The sequence below is a fragment of the Mesoplodon densirostris genome, chromosome 17 (genome assembly GCF_025265405.1).
Source record: "Mesoplodon densirostris isolate mMesDen1 chromosome 17, mMesDen1 primary haplotype, whole genome shotgun sequence".
Classification (NCBI taxonomy): domain Eukaryota; kingdom Metazoa; phylum Chordata; class Mammalia; order Artiodactyla; family Ziphiidae; genus Mesoplodon; species Mesoplodon densirostris.
The window spans coordinates 6,953,957-6,971,086 of record NC_082677.1 but is presented as its reverse complement, the minus strand read 5'-3'; the positions used below and the strand labels follow the sequence as shown (position 1 = coordinate 6,971,086).

At 38.9% G+C, this 17,130-nt stretch overlaps 1 protein-coding gene across 4 annotated transcripts in view; it reads left to right on the top strand.

The window, feature by feature from the left end:
- KATNAL1 (katanin catalytic subunit A1 like 1) overlaps window positions 1-16,659 on the top strand; it is a 65,088-nt gene extending 48,429 nt beyond the window's left edge. For all 4 annotated transcript variants that reach the window (XM_060080184.1, XM_060080185.1, XM_060080183.1 and 1 more), the window contains exons 7-11: window positions 3,165-3,323; window positions 4,060-4,186; window positions 5,701-5,835; window positions 12,148-12,274; window positions 13,650-16,659. In XM_060080184.1, the coding sequence (XP_059936167.1) occupies window positions 3,165-3,323; window positions 4,060-4,186; window positions 5,701-5,835; window positions 12,148-12,274; window positions 13,650-13,848 (747 nt within the window). In that variant the 3' untranslated portion in view covers window positions 13,849-16,659. The remainder of the gene's footprint in view (window positions 1-3,164; window positions 3,324-4,059; window positions 4,187-5,700; window positions 5,836-12,147; window positions 12,275-13,649) is intronic.
- Window positions 16,660-17,130: the final 471 nt, after the last annotated feature.

Below are 17,130 nucleotides of genomic sequence, written 5' to 3'. Positions count from 1 at the left end.
GGCATAGATGGATACCCGTCTGACCAGAGAGGAGTCTGGTCAGGAGGCTGTTGCAATAGTCTAGCCAAACAATGAGGACCTGAACAAAGGCATTCGTTATTTGGCCAATGAAGAATGAGTGGATTTGTGAGAGATACTTAAAAGGTGTAAGTGATAACATTATGACGTGATGGTTTACAGGGGTAGGAAGAGGAACAAGTTGTATGACTCTTAGATTCCAGGCTTGAATTGAAGGAGTGTGCAGTTGCTCGGATACCAACTACCCAAAATTGGGCCAAACTTCACAGGTTGAGGTTAGTTTTCCACAAGACTGCCCTCACTTCAGATGCCAACCACAAATTTGGGGGTCCCCAGGTCACCCTCACTCTGACAGCTGGCTATAAATTTGGGGGTTCTCACTGCACCCTCAGGTTTGATAATTCTCTAGAATGACTCACAGAACTTAGGAAAGCATTGTACTTCCGACTATAGTTTTTGTTATAGCAAAAGGAGGCAAATCAGAACTAGCCAAAGGAAGAAATGCATAGGATGAGATCTGGGAGGATGCTGAAAGTGTAGCTTCTGTGTTTCTTTCCCTGGCAAGCAGGATGCTTTACCCTCCTAGCACATGGATGTGTGACAGTATATACAGTACTGCCAACAGGGAAGCTCACTCAGGCTTCAGTGTCCAGAGTTTTTACTGAGGTTTCATTGCATAGTCATAATTGATTGAATTGTTGCCCATATGTCGTCTCAATCTCCAGTCTCCCTTCTCTCCCCAGAGGTGTGGTTGATATCACATGGCTCAAAGCCCCAACCTGCTAATCACATGGTTGGTTTTTTGGGCAAGGCCAGCCCCCATCCTGAGTCATCTCATTAGCATAATCTATATAGGGACCCACCATGAGCCACCTTATTAGCCTAAAATTTCAGGGCCCAACATGAACAACAAAGACACTCCTATCACTTGGGAAATTCCAAGGGTTTAGAGTCTGCCTCCCAGGAACTAGGGAAAAGGACCAGCCAAATTCTTCATTAAATAGGGTACAGTGAACTGATACTGGAAATTGAGGAGAGGAGCAGGTTTAAATAGAAACAAAATATATTGAGGTGAAAACTCAGTGGGTAATTGGAAATAGAGGTCTGGAGCTCGGGCTACAGTTTAAGTTTAAATTAAAATTGTGAGATATAAGTGGTGGTTGATAATTTGGGTATGGATGAAATCGTTCAAGGAGTTTTATAAAGGGCTTTCAAAAGAGCAAAAGATTTAGAATTGCTTTGGGAATATAAAGGGCAGGGGGAAGAGGAGACCTGAAAGCCACTGAAGATGGTCATGAGTAGGAGAAGCATCAGGAAAGAACCGTGTCATTGAACCAACCTAGGGAGAAGGGGTTTCAGGGAGAAGGGAATGAACACCAGGTATCGGCACCATCAAAGGTCAGAGAGAGGGAAGGAAGCTGTGAGTTGAAAAGTGACCATTGGTTGGGACTTCTCTGGAGATCCAGTGGTTAAGACTCCGTGCTTCCAAGCAGTGGGTGCGGGTTCCATCCCTGGTCAGGGAACTAAGATCCAGTGTACTGCGCAGTGGCGCAGCCAAAAAAAAAGAATACGTAAAACTCAAAACAGGAAAGGAAAGAAAAGTGACCACTGGATTAGTAAATTAGGTATTTTTAGTGTAGGAGTAGAGGTACAAGTGAGACTGTAGCTTGTGAAGCACAAATAGTAAACATAAGCCATTTCTTTAAGAAGGTTGGCTGGGAAGGGGAAGGAAGAGGTAGATAGCAGCCAGAGGATTTGTAGGGTCAAGAGAGGGATTTTATTTTTAAAATAAATAGAGCCCACAGAGGAGGAGATACAGGAAATAGAGGGGATAATTGACAGGGTAATGTCAGGAGGAGGGGAAATTTATAAACGCTGTACTGTATCTATGAGCTGTGTGCGCGCACAGATGCTAACCCTGGAAATTATCTCCTGCTGGATGTGACCACATTAATGACATTACGGGAACTGAGAGGGCATTGAGAGGGGATAGTGGAAAGAGAAATAGGAACTTTTCCATAGCTGTGCCAATACCATTAGTTGTCTTTACAGTTTTCAAAATATCAATCTCATGTATAAAGGCTTCTTGCAAAGCAAAATTTTTCTTGTAAAACTAGTGTTTCAAATCCTAGTGATCCCTGGTTGTCCTGGGTATCAAAATTCTATAGCTAGAAGAGCGTTTGGATGGTTTCTGAATTTAGAGTTTATGAAATTTTGATATGCACATAGTTTTCAAAGTTTAAATCCCCCAAAGCTTATTGAATTAAATTAACAAATGGCTCCAAATTCCTCTTAAGATCACAAACTATTATGCAAAAGAAATGTAGTGTTAACTATATATCTGAACTCATTAAAAGTGTTAGAAGAAAGTAATAAGTATTTAAAAATCCGTTAGTCTTCAAGACTAGAGGATTGGTGTTCTTGGATAATTTTTACTCCTCATTGATTTATTTTTATGGAACATTTTTCTGTTTGTTTCAAAGGTGAGAAGTAACTAAAATTTATATATTAGTCTATGTTATATTTAGTGGCTTTTTCATTACTAACCCTATTTTATGTAAACTCTTAACTGCCTAGCACAGTTAAACTGATAAAAGGCTAGCTAATTTGATTATGTTTGAATCACCACTAGATTTTAGCTGCCTTATTTATTAACTGATGAATGGATCTTTATTTCTGATTAAAAGTGTATATTGTAAGTGTGTTGTAGAAGATAGGTTTTGTACCTTAGGAGGGCAAGGGATATATAATTCTGCTCCATGTGGTAGAAAATGTCATCTTTTTTTCATTGCTTAAACAGAGCAGTCACTCTTAAGCGGTGCTCAAGACCATACATATTTGTCTTCCGCCAGGTTCAGTAAAATCGGTGGGTTCTTTCTAAATGTACCAGGAGATTCCTTGTTGTCTAGGCCCTTTGTTAGCCCGTCTCTGAGTACCTCTGATTTGAGACATTTTGTGAAACCATTCTTCATTTTTGTTTTTTCTGTCTATGAAATGATATTCGTGCCAAATGCACCATGATTTTACTGTGACAGTTGAGCTTATCTTTTGATGGGAAGAGTTTCGTGTACATTAATAGTTGCTGATATTTTATAAGAAAGCACTTTAATCTGGTAAATCATTTCATGTGTCCTTTCGAATTTCAGGGTGTGCTGATGGCCGGGCCCCCAGGCACTGGTAAGACCATGCTGGCTAAAGCTGTCGCCACTGAGTGTGGCACAACATTCTTCAACGTCTCGTCTTCCACGCTGACGTCGAAATACAGAGGGGAATCTGAGAAGTTAGTTCGTCTGTTGTTTGAAATGGTGAGTGATGTTATATTCACATTTCAAAGCACTGTTTGTGTAGGCACATGGTATCCCTTTAATCTAGATCCGTTCACCCAGGGATCTTTTTAAGAAAGAGCAAGTGTACTTGTAGTTTCACAGTTCTTGACACACTAATAAGACACGGGGCGGTGGGTTTTGTGGAGTGGTTGATGTGTCTTCAGCGTACCTTCCTCTCTGAGGTAAAAGCCCTTTGGCATCCCATCCAGTGAGGGTAGAAGAGACTTTGGAAATGTGTGTGGTTTGACTGATATTTCTGGATCTCTAATGAGCTGGTGAGCAGAAGTATATTTTAACATATATTTTGAAAATCAGTTAGAAATTGATCTATCGTTAAAGTTTGTTCCTTTTTCAAAGTAGTTTGCAGTAGCTACTTAAGACTGCATATTTGAGGATAGATTGATGATTTTCTTTAGAAACTTTTTGTATTATGGAAATTTTCAAACACAAAAGTAGAAAGAATAGTACCGTGAATCCTCGTGTATCTGTCACCTGACTTCACCAACCATATAACTTATCTTTTATGTTTAGAAATTTTCCTGTTTCTGATATGACTGATTAATTTAACCTCTGTCTATAAGCAAATGATGGCATTAAAGCAGTGAGAAATTTCTGCTCTTTTTCACCATTGTTTTAGTCAGAGGAAACGTCTTTTAAAAACTTCAGATTATTTCAGGAGGTCACTAAATGATTTCTTTAAACTATTTTCACAAAGGCTAGGTTTTATGCCCCCACCACCATCTTCATTGATGAGATAGATTCTATCTGCAGTCGAAGAGGAACCTCTGATGAGCATGAGGCAAGTCGCAGGGTCAAGTCTGAGCTACTCATTCAGATGGATGGTAATTGATATTTAATTACTGTCTCTAAACTGTTTTGGTTCCTTTTTGAACTTTGTCTATATTCATACTTTGGAAATTCTCAGCGACTGGACTAGAAGGCAACCTGAATGTATTTGTAATCATTTGTTCATCCACGTATTTGTACATTTGTTCATGCACTCAGAAAGCATCTATTGCTTACTTGCACCATCTCAGGTTCTGAGGTTAAAAAGAAAAGGACTGTTGTGGCGTTCAAGGAGCTTACTGTTTAGAGCAAAGCCTTTAGAGATGTGGCTCAGGGTCCCAGGGGTCTTTAAGGCTCTTTTAAAAGGTGTGCAAAGGCCAAACTATTTTCATAGTAATATCAAGATGTTATTTACCTTTTTCACTTTCATTCTCTCACAAGTCTCATTTTTAGTTTTTAATAATAAATGTTGATATACTACATGCACACAAAGGCTCTTTGGAGGTCAATAGTCTTTAAGGGTATAAAAAGGATTCTGGGACCAAAATGTTTGAGAACCACTGATCTAGTTGAGAAGCAGGCACTTCACAGACAATTACAATACATTATGAGTTCTGTAGTAGAACTAAACTCTGGGTGTAGTGAAAACACAGTACGAGAGGTACCACCCGGACTAAGGGAGTCATAGAAGGGAATAACTGACTTGGGCTTTGAAATATTGGTAGAAGTTATTCAGACAAAGAAGAAAAGGCTTTGGGGAGCCATTGGAGGAAGAGAGTGATGGGCCCAGAGCTACTTTTTAGAGATATATCACTGGTAGTTGTATGGTGAATAAGAGGCTATTTAAGCAAATTATGAGAAAACATAAAGTGTGTCAAAAAAAAGTATATATTTATTTATATGTGTGTGTGTGTGTGTGTATATATATATATATATATATATATGTATGTATATGTATGTATGTATATCCACAGTGCATTTTTTTTTTTTTTTTTGCTGTACGCGGGCCTCTCACTGTTGTGGCCTCCCCCATTGCGGAGCACAGGCTCCGGACGCACAGGCCCAGCGGCCATGGCTCACGGGCCCAGCCTCTCCGCGGCATGTGGGATCTTCCCAGACCGGGGCACGAACCCGTATCCCCTGCATCGGCAGGCGGACTCTCAACCACTGTGCCACCAGGGAAGCCCCACAGTGCATTGTTTTAAAATAGCTGTGGTTATCCACCAACCATAGGTACTAATTGAATACTTAAAACATGTGTTGCATACAGTGCCAGGCACTATAAGATACATAAAATAATGTAGTACCAGGAGTTCCTTCCCTCAATGAGTTAACCATCTTAATTTCTGTTAAAGTATAATATGAGAGAAAGGAGTGACTGTGTTGTATTTGTTCTATAGTTATCTGTTGATTTGTCTGGTTCTGACACCATCCAGAGGTCAGAAGAACTGCATCATGTTTGTCATTGAGCCTACCACCAAGCCTGTGGCTGATGCTTAGAAATGTTAGTTGAATGAAAGAATAAAGGACTGTAAGAAAAACACTCTTCTTTCCCCCTTACTGTATATAGGAGTTGGAGGAGCTTTAGAGAATGACGATCCTTCCAAAATGGTTATGGTATTGGCTGCCACTAATTTCCCATGGGACATTGATGAAGCATTGCGAAGGAGATTAGAAAAAAGGATATATATACCTCTCCCAACAGGTATGATGCCTTCCTTTTACTATATTTTGATCTTTCTTTTACTCTCTGTTACATTCTTCTATTTCTGTAGGTCTTTATTCCCTTGGCATTCTGCTTAAAGAAGTTTATAGCATCAAATAAACCCATTTGTTATTTATGGAAACAGAGGCCTCAGTACTCTGCTGAAGTTTCTTACATTCAGAGGAGTGGTTGTGTTAATAAGTTGATAGGACATCTAAGTTTTACTTTATTTATTTATTTTATTTTTTTGGCTGCATTAGGTCTTTGTTGCTGTGCACAGGCTTTCTCTAGTTGCGGCAAGTGGGGGCTACTCTTCGTTGTGGTGTGTGGTCTTATTGTGGTGGCTTCTCTCGTTGCAGAGCACAGGCTCTAGTTGCGTGGGCTTCAGTAGTTGCAGCACACGGGCTCAGTAGTTGTGGCACGTGGGCCCTAGAGCACACAGGCTTTAGTAGTTGTGGCGTGTGGGCTCAGTAGTTGTGGCATGCGAGCTCAGGAGCTGTGGCTCATGGGCTCTAGAGCTCAGGCTCAGTAGTGCGGTGCATGGGCTTAGCTGCTCCATGGCATGTGGGATCTTCCCCAACCAGGGATCGAACCCCATGTCCCTTGCATTGGCAGGTGGATTCTTAACCACTGTGCCACCAAGGGAAGTCCCTAAGTTTTACTTTTAAACTTGAGTCTTCATTAAAACTTACGTGGGGCTTCCCTGGTGGCACAGTGGTTGAGAGTCCACCTGCCAATGCAGGGGTCGCGGGTTCGTGCCCTGGTCCGGGAGAATCCCACATGCTGCAGAGCGGCTGGGCCCGTGAGCCTGCGCGTCTGGAGCCTGTGCTTCGCAGTGGGAGAGGCCACAGCAGTGAGAGGCCTGCGCACTGCAAAAAAAAAAACCTTACATGATGCAAGTTTTTGTCCCTGTACTACAAAAAACAATGTACGTTGATAAAAATGTGAAAATTTTAAAACATTTTTATAATGAAAAAAACTTCAGTGATTAAAAATAAAGTTCTCTTGGGATCTTTTTTGAAGTATGCTGCTTTGAAAAAATATTTCATTCTGTTGATGAATGTTGACATTTTCATAAGTGAGTTTTTTCTTTTTATATTGAGATAAAATTTACATACAGTGTGAAATGTACAAATCTTAAGTGTATAGTTTGATGAGTTTTGACAAATGAATACTCTTGTTTAATCAGTACCCTACTCAAGATGTGCACATTTCTTTCGCCTCAGAAAGTTTCTCTGTGCCCCTACCAGTTGATTCAAACCCCTAACAGACATTCACCTTCCTGATTTTTATCACCATAGATTAGTTTTACCTATTATCAAACTTCATATAAATGGAATCATGACATATGTACTCTTGTGCATCTGGCTACTTCCATACAACATAATGTTTCTGAAATTCATCCATGTGGTTACATGTATCAGTAGTTTATTTGTGGTGTGATTACATGACAATTTGTTTATTCTCTTTTTGATGGACATTTGAGTTATTTCTAGTTTTTGGCTATTATGAATTAAGCTATAAATATTTTTGTATAGATCTTTTTATAGATGAATGTTTTCAATTCTTTTGGGTAATATAGATAAGAAGAGAATAGGTGTATCATAGGGTAGGTATGTCTTTAACTTTATAATGCACAAACCATTTTCCTAAGTGGTTGTACCATTTTATACTCCCACCATCAATGAATGAGAATTCCAATACTTCCATATTTTTGCCAACATTTGGTATCGCCAGTATTTTAATTTTAGTCATTCTAGTAAGTGTGAAATGCTGTATTTTCTTTCAATTTGTGGTTTGCCTTTCAATTTTCTTTATGGTGTCTTTTGATAAGCAGAAGTGTTAATTTTGATTAAGTCCTCTTGTCAGGTTTTTCTTTTATGGATAGTGCTTTTTGTATCTTAAGAAATCTTTGCTTACCACAAGTAGTCAAAGGTTTTCTCCTATATTTTCCTTTAGAAATTAGAGTTAAATCTGTGATCCATATTGAATTAATTTTTTGTATATGTGTCAACTGGGGGTTGAGTTTCATTTTTTTCATATATATATTGAGTTGTTCTAGCATCACTTGTTAAAAGGAGTTTTATTTTTCCATTGAGTTACTTTGGCACCTTTGTTGAAAATTATTTTGTGGCATATATGTGGGTCTATTTCTGAATTCTCTGTTCTGTTCCATTGATTTAAAAAAAAATTAGATATAGGGTTATCCTGTCAGGTTATCTATTTTTCATTGAGTAGGCTTTGGTAGTTTGTGTTTTTCAAAAAATTTGTCCCTTTCCTCTAGGTTGTCAGGTTTATTGGGATTTGACCTAATACAAACATGGAAGCTGACTAAATGGTTTGTGTGAGGCTGTTGATTTCATGTCTGGTTCTGGAGCCTGAAGTCAGTAGGGAGGGCAGTAGGAAGAGAAGATGAAATGGTGGAAACCAGAACAAACTGTAACCTGTGGGGATGAGCTGGAACTCATGAGGATAGACTGGAACCCACACTGGGTGCTCATTACCTCTAAGAGTTACAACTTTGATGATTGGGGTGTCCTTTAGAAGAAGCTGGCACTCTCTGTAACAGTACTAAAGGTACACCTGGCTTAGGAGTCAAGCTGAAGGAGGAAATCTGACAGGAGCTGGAAAGAGTTGGAGGCCCAGGTGCTGCCCCTCACTAAAAAGATGAGCCAGGGCTTCCCTGGTGGTGCAGTGGTTGAGAGTCTGCCTGCCGATGCAGGGGACACGGGTTCGTGCCCCAGTCCGGGAAGATCCCACATGCCACGGAGCGGCTGGGCCCGTGAGCCATGGCCGCTGAGCCTGCGTGTCCGGAGCCTGTGCTCCGCAATGGGAGAGGCCACAACAGTGAGAGGCCCGCGTACGGCAAAAAAAAAAAAAAAAAAGATGAGCCGGCAGACAAGCGACAATAGGGCCTCAGCTGCAAATGCTCTTCATGCCCTGAACTAACTTTCTGAGTTGATTTCAGTTCTGCCTTTCACATCTCGTCCATAATGACTGATGTGGTCCCCACTAACCCAGAGCTGTGTAATGAAGAGAATTCTGAGAAGTGAAATTCTAACTTCACTGAAGTTGACACAGTACAAATCCACACACCTTATTTTCTGTTTCGTCTGTATGATCTATAATAATGGCTCAATTTTCATTCCTAGAAGAGGTAATTTGTGTTTTATCCCTGTTGTTCTTGATCATTCTTGCTAGACATTTATCAGTGTTATTAATCTTTTCAAAGAACCAACTTCTTGCTTTGTTAATGTTCTGTTTTGTATTTCATTGATTTTTTTTTTTTTTTTCTTTTTGCGGTATGTGGGCCTCTCACTGTTGTGGCCTCTCCCGTTGCGGAGCACAGGCTCCGGATGCGCAGGCCCAGCGGCCATGGCTCACGGGCCCAGCCGCTCCGCGGCATATGGGATCCTCCCAGACCGGGGCACGAACCCGTATCCCCTGCATCGGCAGGCGGACTCTTAACCACTGCGCCACCAGGGAGGCCCTATTTCATTGATTTTTATCTCTTCTTATTTCTCCCTTATACTCCTGAGTTTAATTTTCTCTTTTTTTATGAAGTTAGAAACTTAGACTGTTGAGTTGAAACCTTTGTTCTTTTTTTTTTTAATATAAACATTTAAGGTTGTATTTCTCTTAAAGCACTGCTTTGGCTTCATCCCACAAATTTTGTTATATTTTCTTTACTATTCAATTAGAAATATTTAAAAATTCTCCTTTTTCTTATTTTCTTCGACTCTTGAGTTATTTAGAAGTATGTGGTTTAGGGAATTCCCTGGCGGTCCAGTGGTTAGGACTCCGTCCTCTCACCACTGAGGGCCCATGTTCAATCCCTGGTTGGGGAGCTAAGATCCCACAAGCCGTGAGGCAAGGCTGAAAAAAAAAAAAAAGAAGTATGTGGTTTTTTAGTATCCAAATATTTGAGGATTTTCTAGATGTCTTGTTGTTGATTTCTAATTTAATTCCACTATAATTAGGAACTACTCTGTAAGATGTCAATTTTTGAATTTTGTTGAGATTTTATGATTCAGCATATAGTGTATCTTGCTGAATGTTTCAGCTGTAGTTGAATAGAATATTTATTCTGCACTTGTTGAGACAATATTCCATAAATGTCAGTTAGATCAAGTTGTTGTGATAGTATTGTTTAAATCTTCTAGATCCTTAATGATTTTTTGCTCTGGTTCCTTCTATCAATTATTGAGAGTGGGTGGTTAAAACTCTTTAAGTATGATTGTGAATTTGTTTATTTTTCACTTTAATTCTGTAAATTTTTTTCTTTTTGTGGTACACAGGCCTCTCACTGTTGTGGCCTCTCCCATTGCGGAGCACAGGCTCCGGACGCGCAGGCTCAGCGGCCATGGCTCACGGGCCCAGCCGCTCCGCGGCATGTGGGATCTTCCCAGACCGGGGCACGAACCCGTGTCCCCTGCATCGGCAGGCGGACTCGCAACCACTGCGCCACCAGGGAAGCCCCTAATTCTGTAAATTTTTGCTTCATGCAGTTTGAAGTTCTGTCATTAGGTACATAAACAGTTATCATTATTATATCTTCTTGATTCTTCTACCTTTATGAAACGTCTCTTCACCTCTGATTAAATCCTTTGACTTGATGTTTACTTTGATATTAATATAGCCTCACCATCTTTGTTTTGCTACTGTTTGCATGATATATCTGCTTCCTTCCTTTAATTTTCACCTTGTACGTGTTTGTATTTGCAGTGCAGTTCTTGTAGACAGCATATCATTGGGTCTTGCTATTTGTATAGTTTATCTTTGCTTTTGAATTGGAAGATTTTGTCCATTGACATATAATGTGATTGTTGATATGGTTATGTTTACGTCTGCCATTTTGCTCTTTGCTATCAGGTGTCCATAGTATATCCTCTGCTCTGCTCGTAGGCTCTCCGTTCTGTGTCACAGATCTGCTTGTCTCTATGCAAGAGTGTTAGACAGATTTGAATCCTATTGCTTTGTAGTAGAGCAGTTCCTCCTGCCTTGCTATTGTTCTTCCAGAGTGTCTTGGTTATCCTTGGTTCCTTCCATTAACATCTTCATATCTGCCTGTCAGGTTCCACAAACAGACCTGTTGGGGTCTTCACTGGAATGCCTTAACTCTGTAAGATCATTTTGGGGGGCATTATCAGTGGCATGAAAGACGAAACAAAGTAACACTGGGGAACTGTTTGAAGAAGACTAAAGAGAGACAATAACTTTAATGTGATGTGTAATGGTTTTTAAGAAAGTAATAAAGGCCTGGGACAAATGCGGACATTTTAATCTGGATTGTGTATTAGATGATACTAACGTACCAATGTTAAATTTCCTGTGAAGTGTGATGATTGTATGGATGCCTTTGTTCTTAGGAGATACATGCTGAAGAATTCAAGGTAAAGTGTTGTGTTGCCTATAGCTAGCTCTCAGTTCATAAATCAGAGTGGGGATGAGAGGAGAGGGCAAGGGAGTGATAATGGCAAAATGTTGACAATTGGTGAATCTAGAGAAAAGGTTAATGAGTGTTCACTATTTTTTTTTTACCTGAAGATTTAAAATTTTTCAAGATAAAAATTGAGAAAATTAAATTTCATTTTGTATATCAGGAAATCGTAGAGAGCTGGATCCAAGCTAATTTTGCATTATCTTAGTGTGCTGTATTAAGCAAATTTGTCACAAAAACTGATGGTGAAACAGCAAGCAAGATTGGTTATTAAAAAATTGTTTGTTTCAGCTTACTCGATACACATTTCAATCATATTGGAACAGCAAATGTCTGTGGGCCGGCTCTCCAAGTAAAAAATATATTAATAAGCGTTTTGTGCCAATTGCTGATTGCTAGGAAAAGAAAACTAGATTTTTTAAAAATACTGATTAGAGTTCTGGAAATCTTTTCCTATGTTATACTAAAAGGTGAGCAAAGTAACTCACAGGAGTTACACTCCATGCAATCTAGTTTCGTAAAGCTAGGCTAAATATTTTTTTTACAAAAGCATTTCTGGTGCTTGAATACTAATGTTTTTATTTTTCATAAAGAATCTCAGATCCTTTGTTCTCATAGCAAATATCTTCACAATCTATTAGGAAAACTCTGAGTTTTGTTTCAATTATTAGTTATTACAGCCAAGGTACACAGGAAGTTAAATGATTCCACTAGTCATGCAGTGAATTAGTAATATTAGTGGACTCACAGTTGTTGACTTTTCTTTGCATTAGACTCTTTCTTTTCCTGAAGGTTAAATAGGTGATTTCTTATCAAAATGATTTGTAAAGTAAAACATCTAATAATAACCACCAAAAAAAATCTTCTAACAGCAAAAGGAAGAACTGAGCTTCTGAAAATCAATCTTCGTGAGGTTGAATTGGATCCTGATATTCAACTGGAAGATATAGCAGAGAAGATTGAGGGCTATTCTGGTGCTGATATAACTAATGTTTGCAGGTATTTTTTTTTAATGATCCGTGATGTTAGACATTAGTTATGGATTTATCAGGAGGACTTGTCTTAAAGTCAATGTGGAGTTGACCCTTGAACGATGAAGGCTTGAACTGTGTGGATTTTTTTCACTAAACAGGATCTGTGGTTGGTTGAATCTGGAATTGTGGATAAGGAGGAATCGCCCGTTCAGAGGGCTGACTATAAGTTATTCCTGGATTTTCAGCTGTGCCAAGGGTCTGCAGCCCTAACCCCCGTGTTGTTCAAGGGTCAACTGTAGTTCACCTTTTAGAGCCTTTGATTTTTAAGAAATTGTTTTGCCTAACTTGGTAATAAATGGCTTTGACAACCTAAGGTTAATTTAGCCCTAAATTGGAGACTAGCTGCATCAACATAAAATAATATCATTTTGTTTTGGTTGGCATCATTTTACTACACGCAGATGAACAAAGGTGATCAATTTTATCTGTGTGTGTGTATATATATATATATAAATACAAATTTCACTTGCAATTTAGTGACATCATAACTTTTAGACAATTCACATCACTCAGTGAAGAGGATTTGTTTTTAGTACTTAACTTCCCTAACAATACTTAAATTGACATCGTAGCCTTTCCTTAAAACCATAACATCTGTGTTACTCAATTTTTCTACGAGTATTTGTCCTATACACGTGTAAGTTTAGTGGCACTCGATAAGCTCACAATAGCTTCTACTATTACTATAGTAAAATGTATAAAAATTTGAAGTTTTGGTTGGTTTGGCTGCCTAATAGCTTTTTTGTGAGCACTAGTTGAACACTTCTTCCTAACCTGTGTAATTATTTACAAGTGATCAGAATGAGCTGAAAATAGGATCCAGAGAAGCCAGATTTCCTCTCTTCACTTGCCCACAAATATTCCACGTAGGGAATTCCACATCCACTGTATTTAGATATATTCATGCTCCAGAGAGAGAGAGGTTCCTGGCTTTACCTCCTCTAATTAGGTTGTAGACAAACTGGTATAAGATTTGAGTTATCTTAACATTAGCTGTATGTTTATTTCCAAGTATGCAATTCGGTATTTCATAATTCTCCTTCAGTTTCCTAGACTTCTGGGCTGTCTTTGAGGAGCAAGTGGGGAAAAGAAAATTCAGTACCATCTGAGCCCAACCTAGACTTTTAGGATTCATTACAGTACTTTTCATGTTTAAGTCCTTTGCATCCTGTTTTAACCTTTCCTGAGCCCTCAGGATGTCTCTGAAGTGGAAAATTCTGAGCAGCATGGTAAAAACATATAAAATGACCTTTTGAAGGCTTTCCCTTAACATTATCACAATTGAATATGTTTAAAACCTTTGCAACAATAAGTATTCACTGATTTTGGTATATTTTTAGGGATGCCTCTTTAATGGCAATGAGACGACGAATCAATGGCCTAAGTCCAGAAGAGATCCGTGCACTTTCTAAAGAGGAACTTCAGATGCCTGTTACCAAAGGAGACTTTGAATTGGCTCTTAAGAAAATTGCTAAGTCTGTCTCTGCTGCAGACTTGGAGAAATATGAAAAGTGGATGGTTGAATTTGGATCTGCTTGAATTTCTGTCAGCTCTTTCATTTCTGGTATTTTTGTTTATCAAATGTGAAGAAATTCCAGCAATTTTTTAAAAAAAAACAGGTTTGGAACCTTACATTGGAGAGATTTTCTCTTAAAGAAAAAATTTAAAACACAAAAGAACATACATATACTTGAGAAGTAAGAAAAGCTTACATAGAGAGCCTGATATCCACATATCCATGCATTATAGTTGCACACCCTAACCAGAGTATCGGGGGCTGAAGAAAGCGACCAGTGTGCTATCGTAGAAACTTGTTTACAGAAAATGTAGAAGGAGCTCTGTTTCTCACTAGTGTTCATTGTTTTTTAGTTTTTTCTATTCTTTGCTCTGAACACGAGAGACCTATATCTGTTGGCTTTTAACATCAAAACTGTGTTTGTGTCAGATCTATTATTTGTTGTTAAGAATTATGGTTTTGGATTAAATAATGAATCTGCTAGTTAAACCTTTAGAATTCACCTACTACTGTTAGAGTCTATTATATAGTTTGAATTTTCCCTTCCCTTCCCTCACCATTCCCTCTACTAGCTATTTAATCACTTATTGAGCTTTATGGGGGAATAGCCTCATGCTTTGTGGTTTTTGAATCCTTTTGCCAAGTGGCTTCTCCGGTCTTCAGTATTTTTTTTTTGCTGGCAATATTTCACATTGGAAGGGTGGAAAGAACATCATGTTTGTGTAAGATGCTCTTTTTCATTCTAGACTTCTGAGTTTGTTTTCACTTTTCTTTCAATATGTTCAATAGATAAACCCTTGATTTTTCTCAGCTCAAACATTGGTTTTTGCTGCATTTGCCTTTCATATTCTAAATAAATGCTTCGGTATTCTACACAAGTCCACTCTCTTGTGGCTAATGCAAAACAAACAAAGCAAAATCTTTATGGTTTTGGAGACAGCTTGTTTATTAACAAAATAACATCATGCATAATGAACAACGAACATTTAAGGATCATTCCTTGTCTAGGTTGAGTGCTTGTACGCACGCTAAGATTAGGTTAGAAATATGGCATGCCCATTCTTTTCAGCAGGAATTAGACCGTAGAAGGAGGCCAGAAAAGGAGAGGCCTTGTATCTAGTCACCAGTAGAGTAGCCTAGTGTTAGTTTTTAAAAATTACATTTATCCTATTTTGATTGGGCAACCTCTGCTTTAATAGTCAAGCTTTAAAAAATTTGTATTTTGGGCTTCCCTGGTGTGCAGTGGTTGAGAATCTGCCTGCCAATGCAGGGGACACGGGTTCGAGCCCTGGTCTGGGAAGATCCCACATGCCGCGGAGCGACCGGGCCCGTGAGCCACAATTACTGAGCCTGCCCGTCTGGAGCCTGTGCTCCGCAACGAGAGAGGCCGCGATAGTGAGAGGCCCGCACACCGCGATGAAGAGTGGCCCCCGCTTGCCACAACTAGAGAAAGCCCTCGCACAGAAACAAAGACCCAACACAGCCATAAATAAATAAATTCATTACTTAAAAAAAATTTGTATTTGATGATATCCTGAATTTTCAATTTTGGACAGCAACTACTAGTTTAAAACCAAAAATAACATATAGTTTTTTTGACAGTTAAACTCTTAGCAGCTTCCTTAAGAGATTTCTTCCCCCTACTTAGAACCACATACCACAGTATTTATCTAATGTTTTAAATTACCCCCCTTTCCTCTGAGGCATAGATTTATAAGAGTTAAAATCATGAGATATCATGATTTTATTTTAATTGATTTAGTTCATCTTAAAAGTTGAAATGAGAGAACTTTCCTTTTATTCATGACCTTTTAAAATAAAGAAATAAATAATCCCACTAAGATAATCTTGCAGACTATTGCCATCCGGAGTAAGTTATTTTTTTCCCGAAGTCCTAGGGGCAGTCGTTAAAACCTTAGTGTTTTGATTGCCAAAACTTGTTTGCATAGTTTAGTTGATTAGTCAGACCATTTTTCTAGATTTCGTGTTATTTGTCTTGGCTTACATTTCCATTTTTTTCTGAATTCTTCATGCATAATGACATGGTAATTTTGATTTTTTAAAAACTATCAGTTGAGCAGTATTTGGAGACTCAAGCCTCCTAGGAGCTTATCTTTACTGTGTTAAGTCAGTCGGTGTGCTTTTTTCTTTCCCTTGTTTCTCGTTTTGCTCTGTCAGTGGATGGTAAATGCTTTGTATGTATTAACCCCTTAAAGGATCCTGAGGAGATCCCTAGGGCGTTCCGTCCAACCTTTCCTGCACATGGTATGTACATTGTCTTTATTGCAAGACTGTGTTGCCTTACCCAGAATGAGAGCATTTGTGTGTTTTATTTTATTTTTTCTGTTGTATTATCAAATTAGAAAGATTTGGTTCCTTTAATTCATCTGAAAACCTGAGTGTTTGGGATTCTTCAACACAGTGATGTCGAGACTAAGTTTTCTACACTTCTGTCTCACAGATCATCTGATCAGATAGTCCTCCGTTTTAGCAGGCTCACGTTGGTTACTTACTGTGTACCTGTCCCTTGGGTGGGCGCTCTGTGGCCACAGAGTTGGACCAGGCAGTGCAGTACCGACTGGATACTTCCTGTACTTACACCGTGTAGCTTCTGGCTCCCACTAATGAAACGATTTCAGTTTATAAATGGAAGGCATAGTGACCTGCGTGTTGCTTTGGAAAGATAACATATAAAAGTTTTTCTCTCTTTAAATTTGCTTTAAAATTAGAAGTGGTATCCATTTGCTTGAACAACAGAACTATTATAGATCTTGGCTATTTTCATGAACAATTTTTGTCATTTCCCAAGCTACATGTTTATTGTAAACACATACACATGCAGTTATGTCAACATGTAAATGTGTTGCATGTTTATTGCAAACATTTTGCTTGCACAATTCCTTTACTTTTAAAAGGAAATGAATATTAATGGAATGTGCCAGACAAATGGCTCTCTAATGTAGGCTGAAACCTTCTAGTAATCCACGTAGAAAATAGACGATGGCATCACAGACTTTATCTTCAGTCAGCAGCAGTGTGGGCATTCCAGAATGACCAAATACACTTTGGGCTTGGACCTCTACCTCCCAAAATGCCAAGACAGCTTGGAAGAGGTAACATGTTGTGGTCTAGCCGCCTAACTGGGGGTTTCATTTGGGCTCCAGAGACTGCAGTTTTTGTGATGTGATATTTGTCCAAAAGTAGGCTGAAATCACTAATTACTCAAAAAGTGAGCAAGCAAGTGTCTGGTGAATCTACCGTAAAAAACCATACATCTACATCAGGAAAAATGTGTGTATACAGCC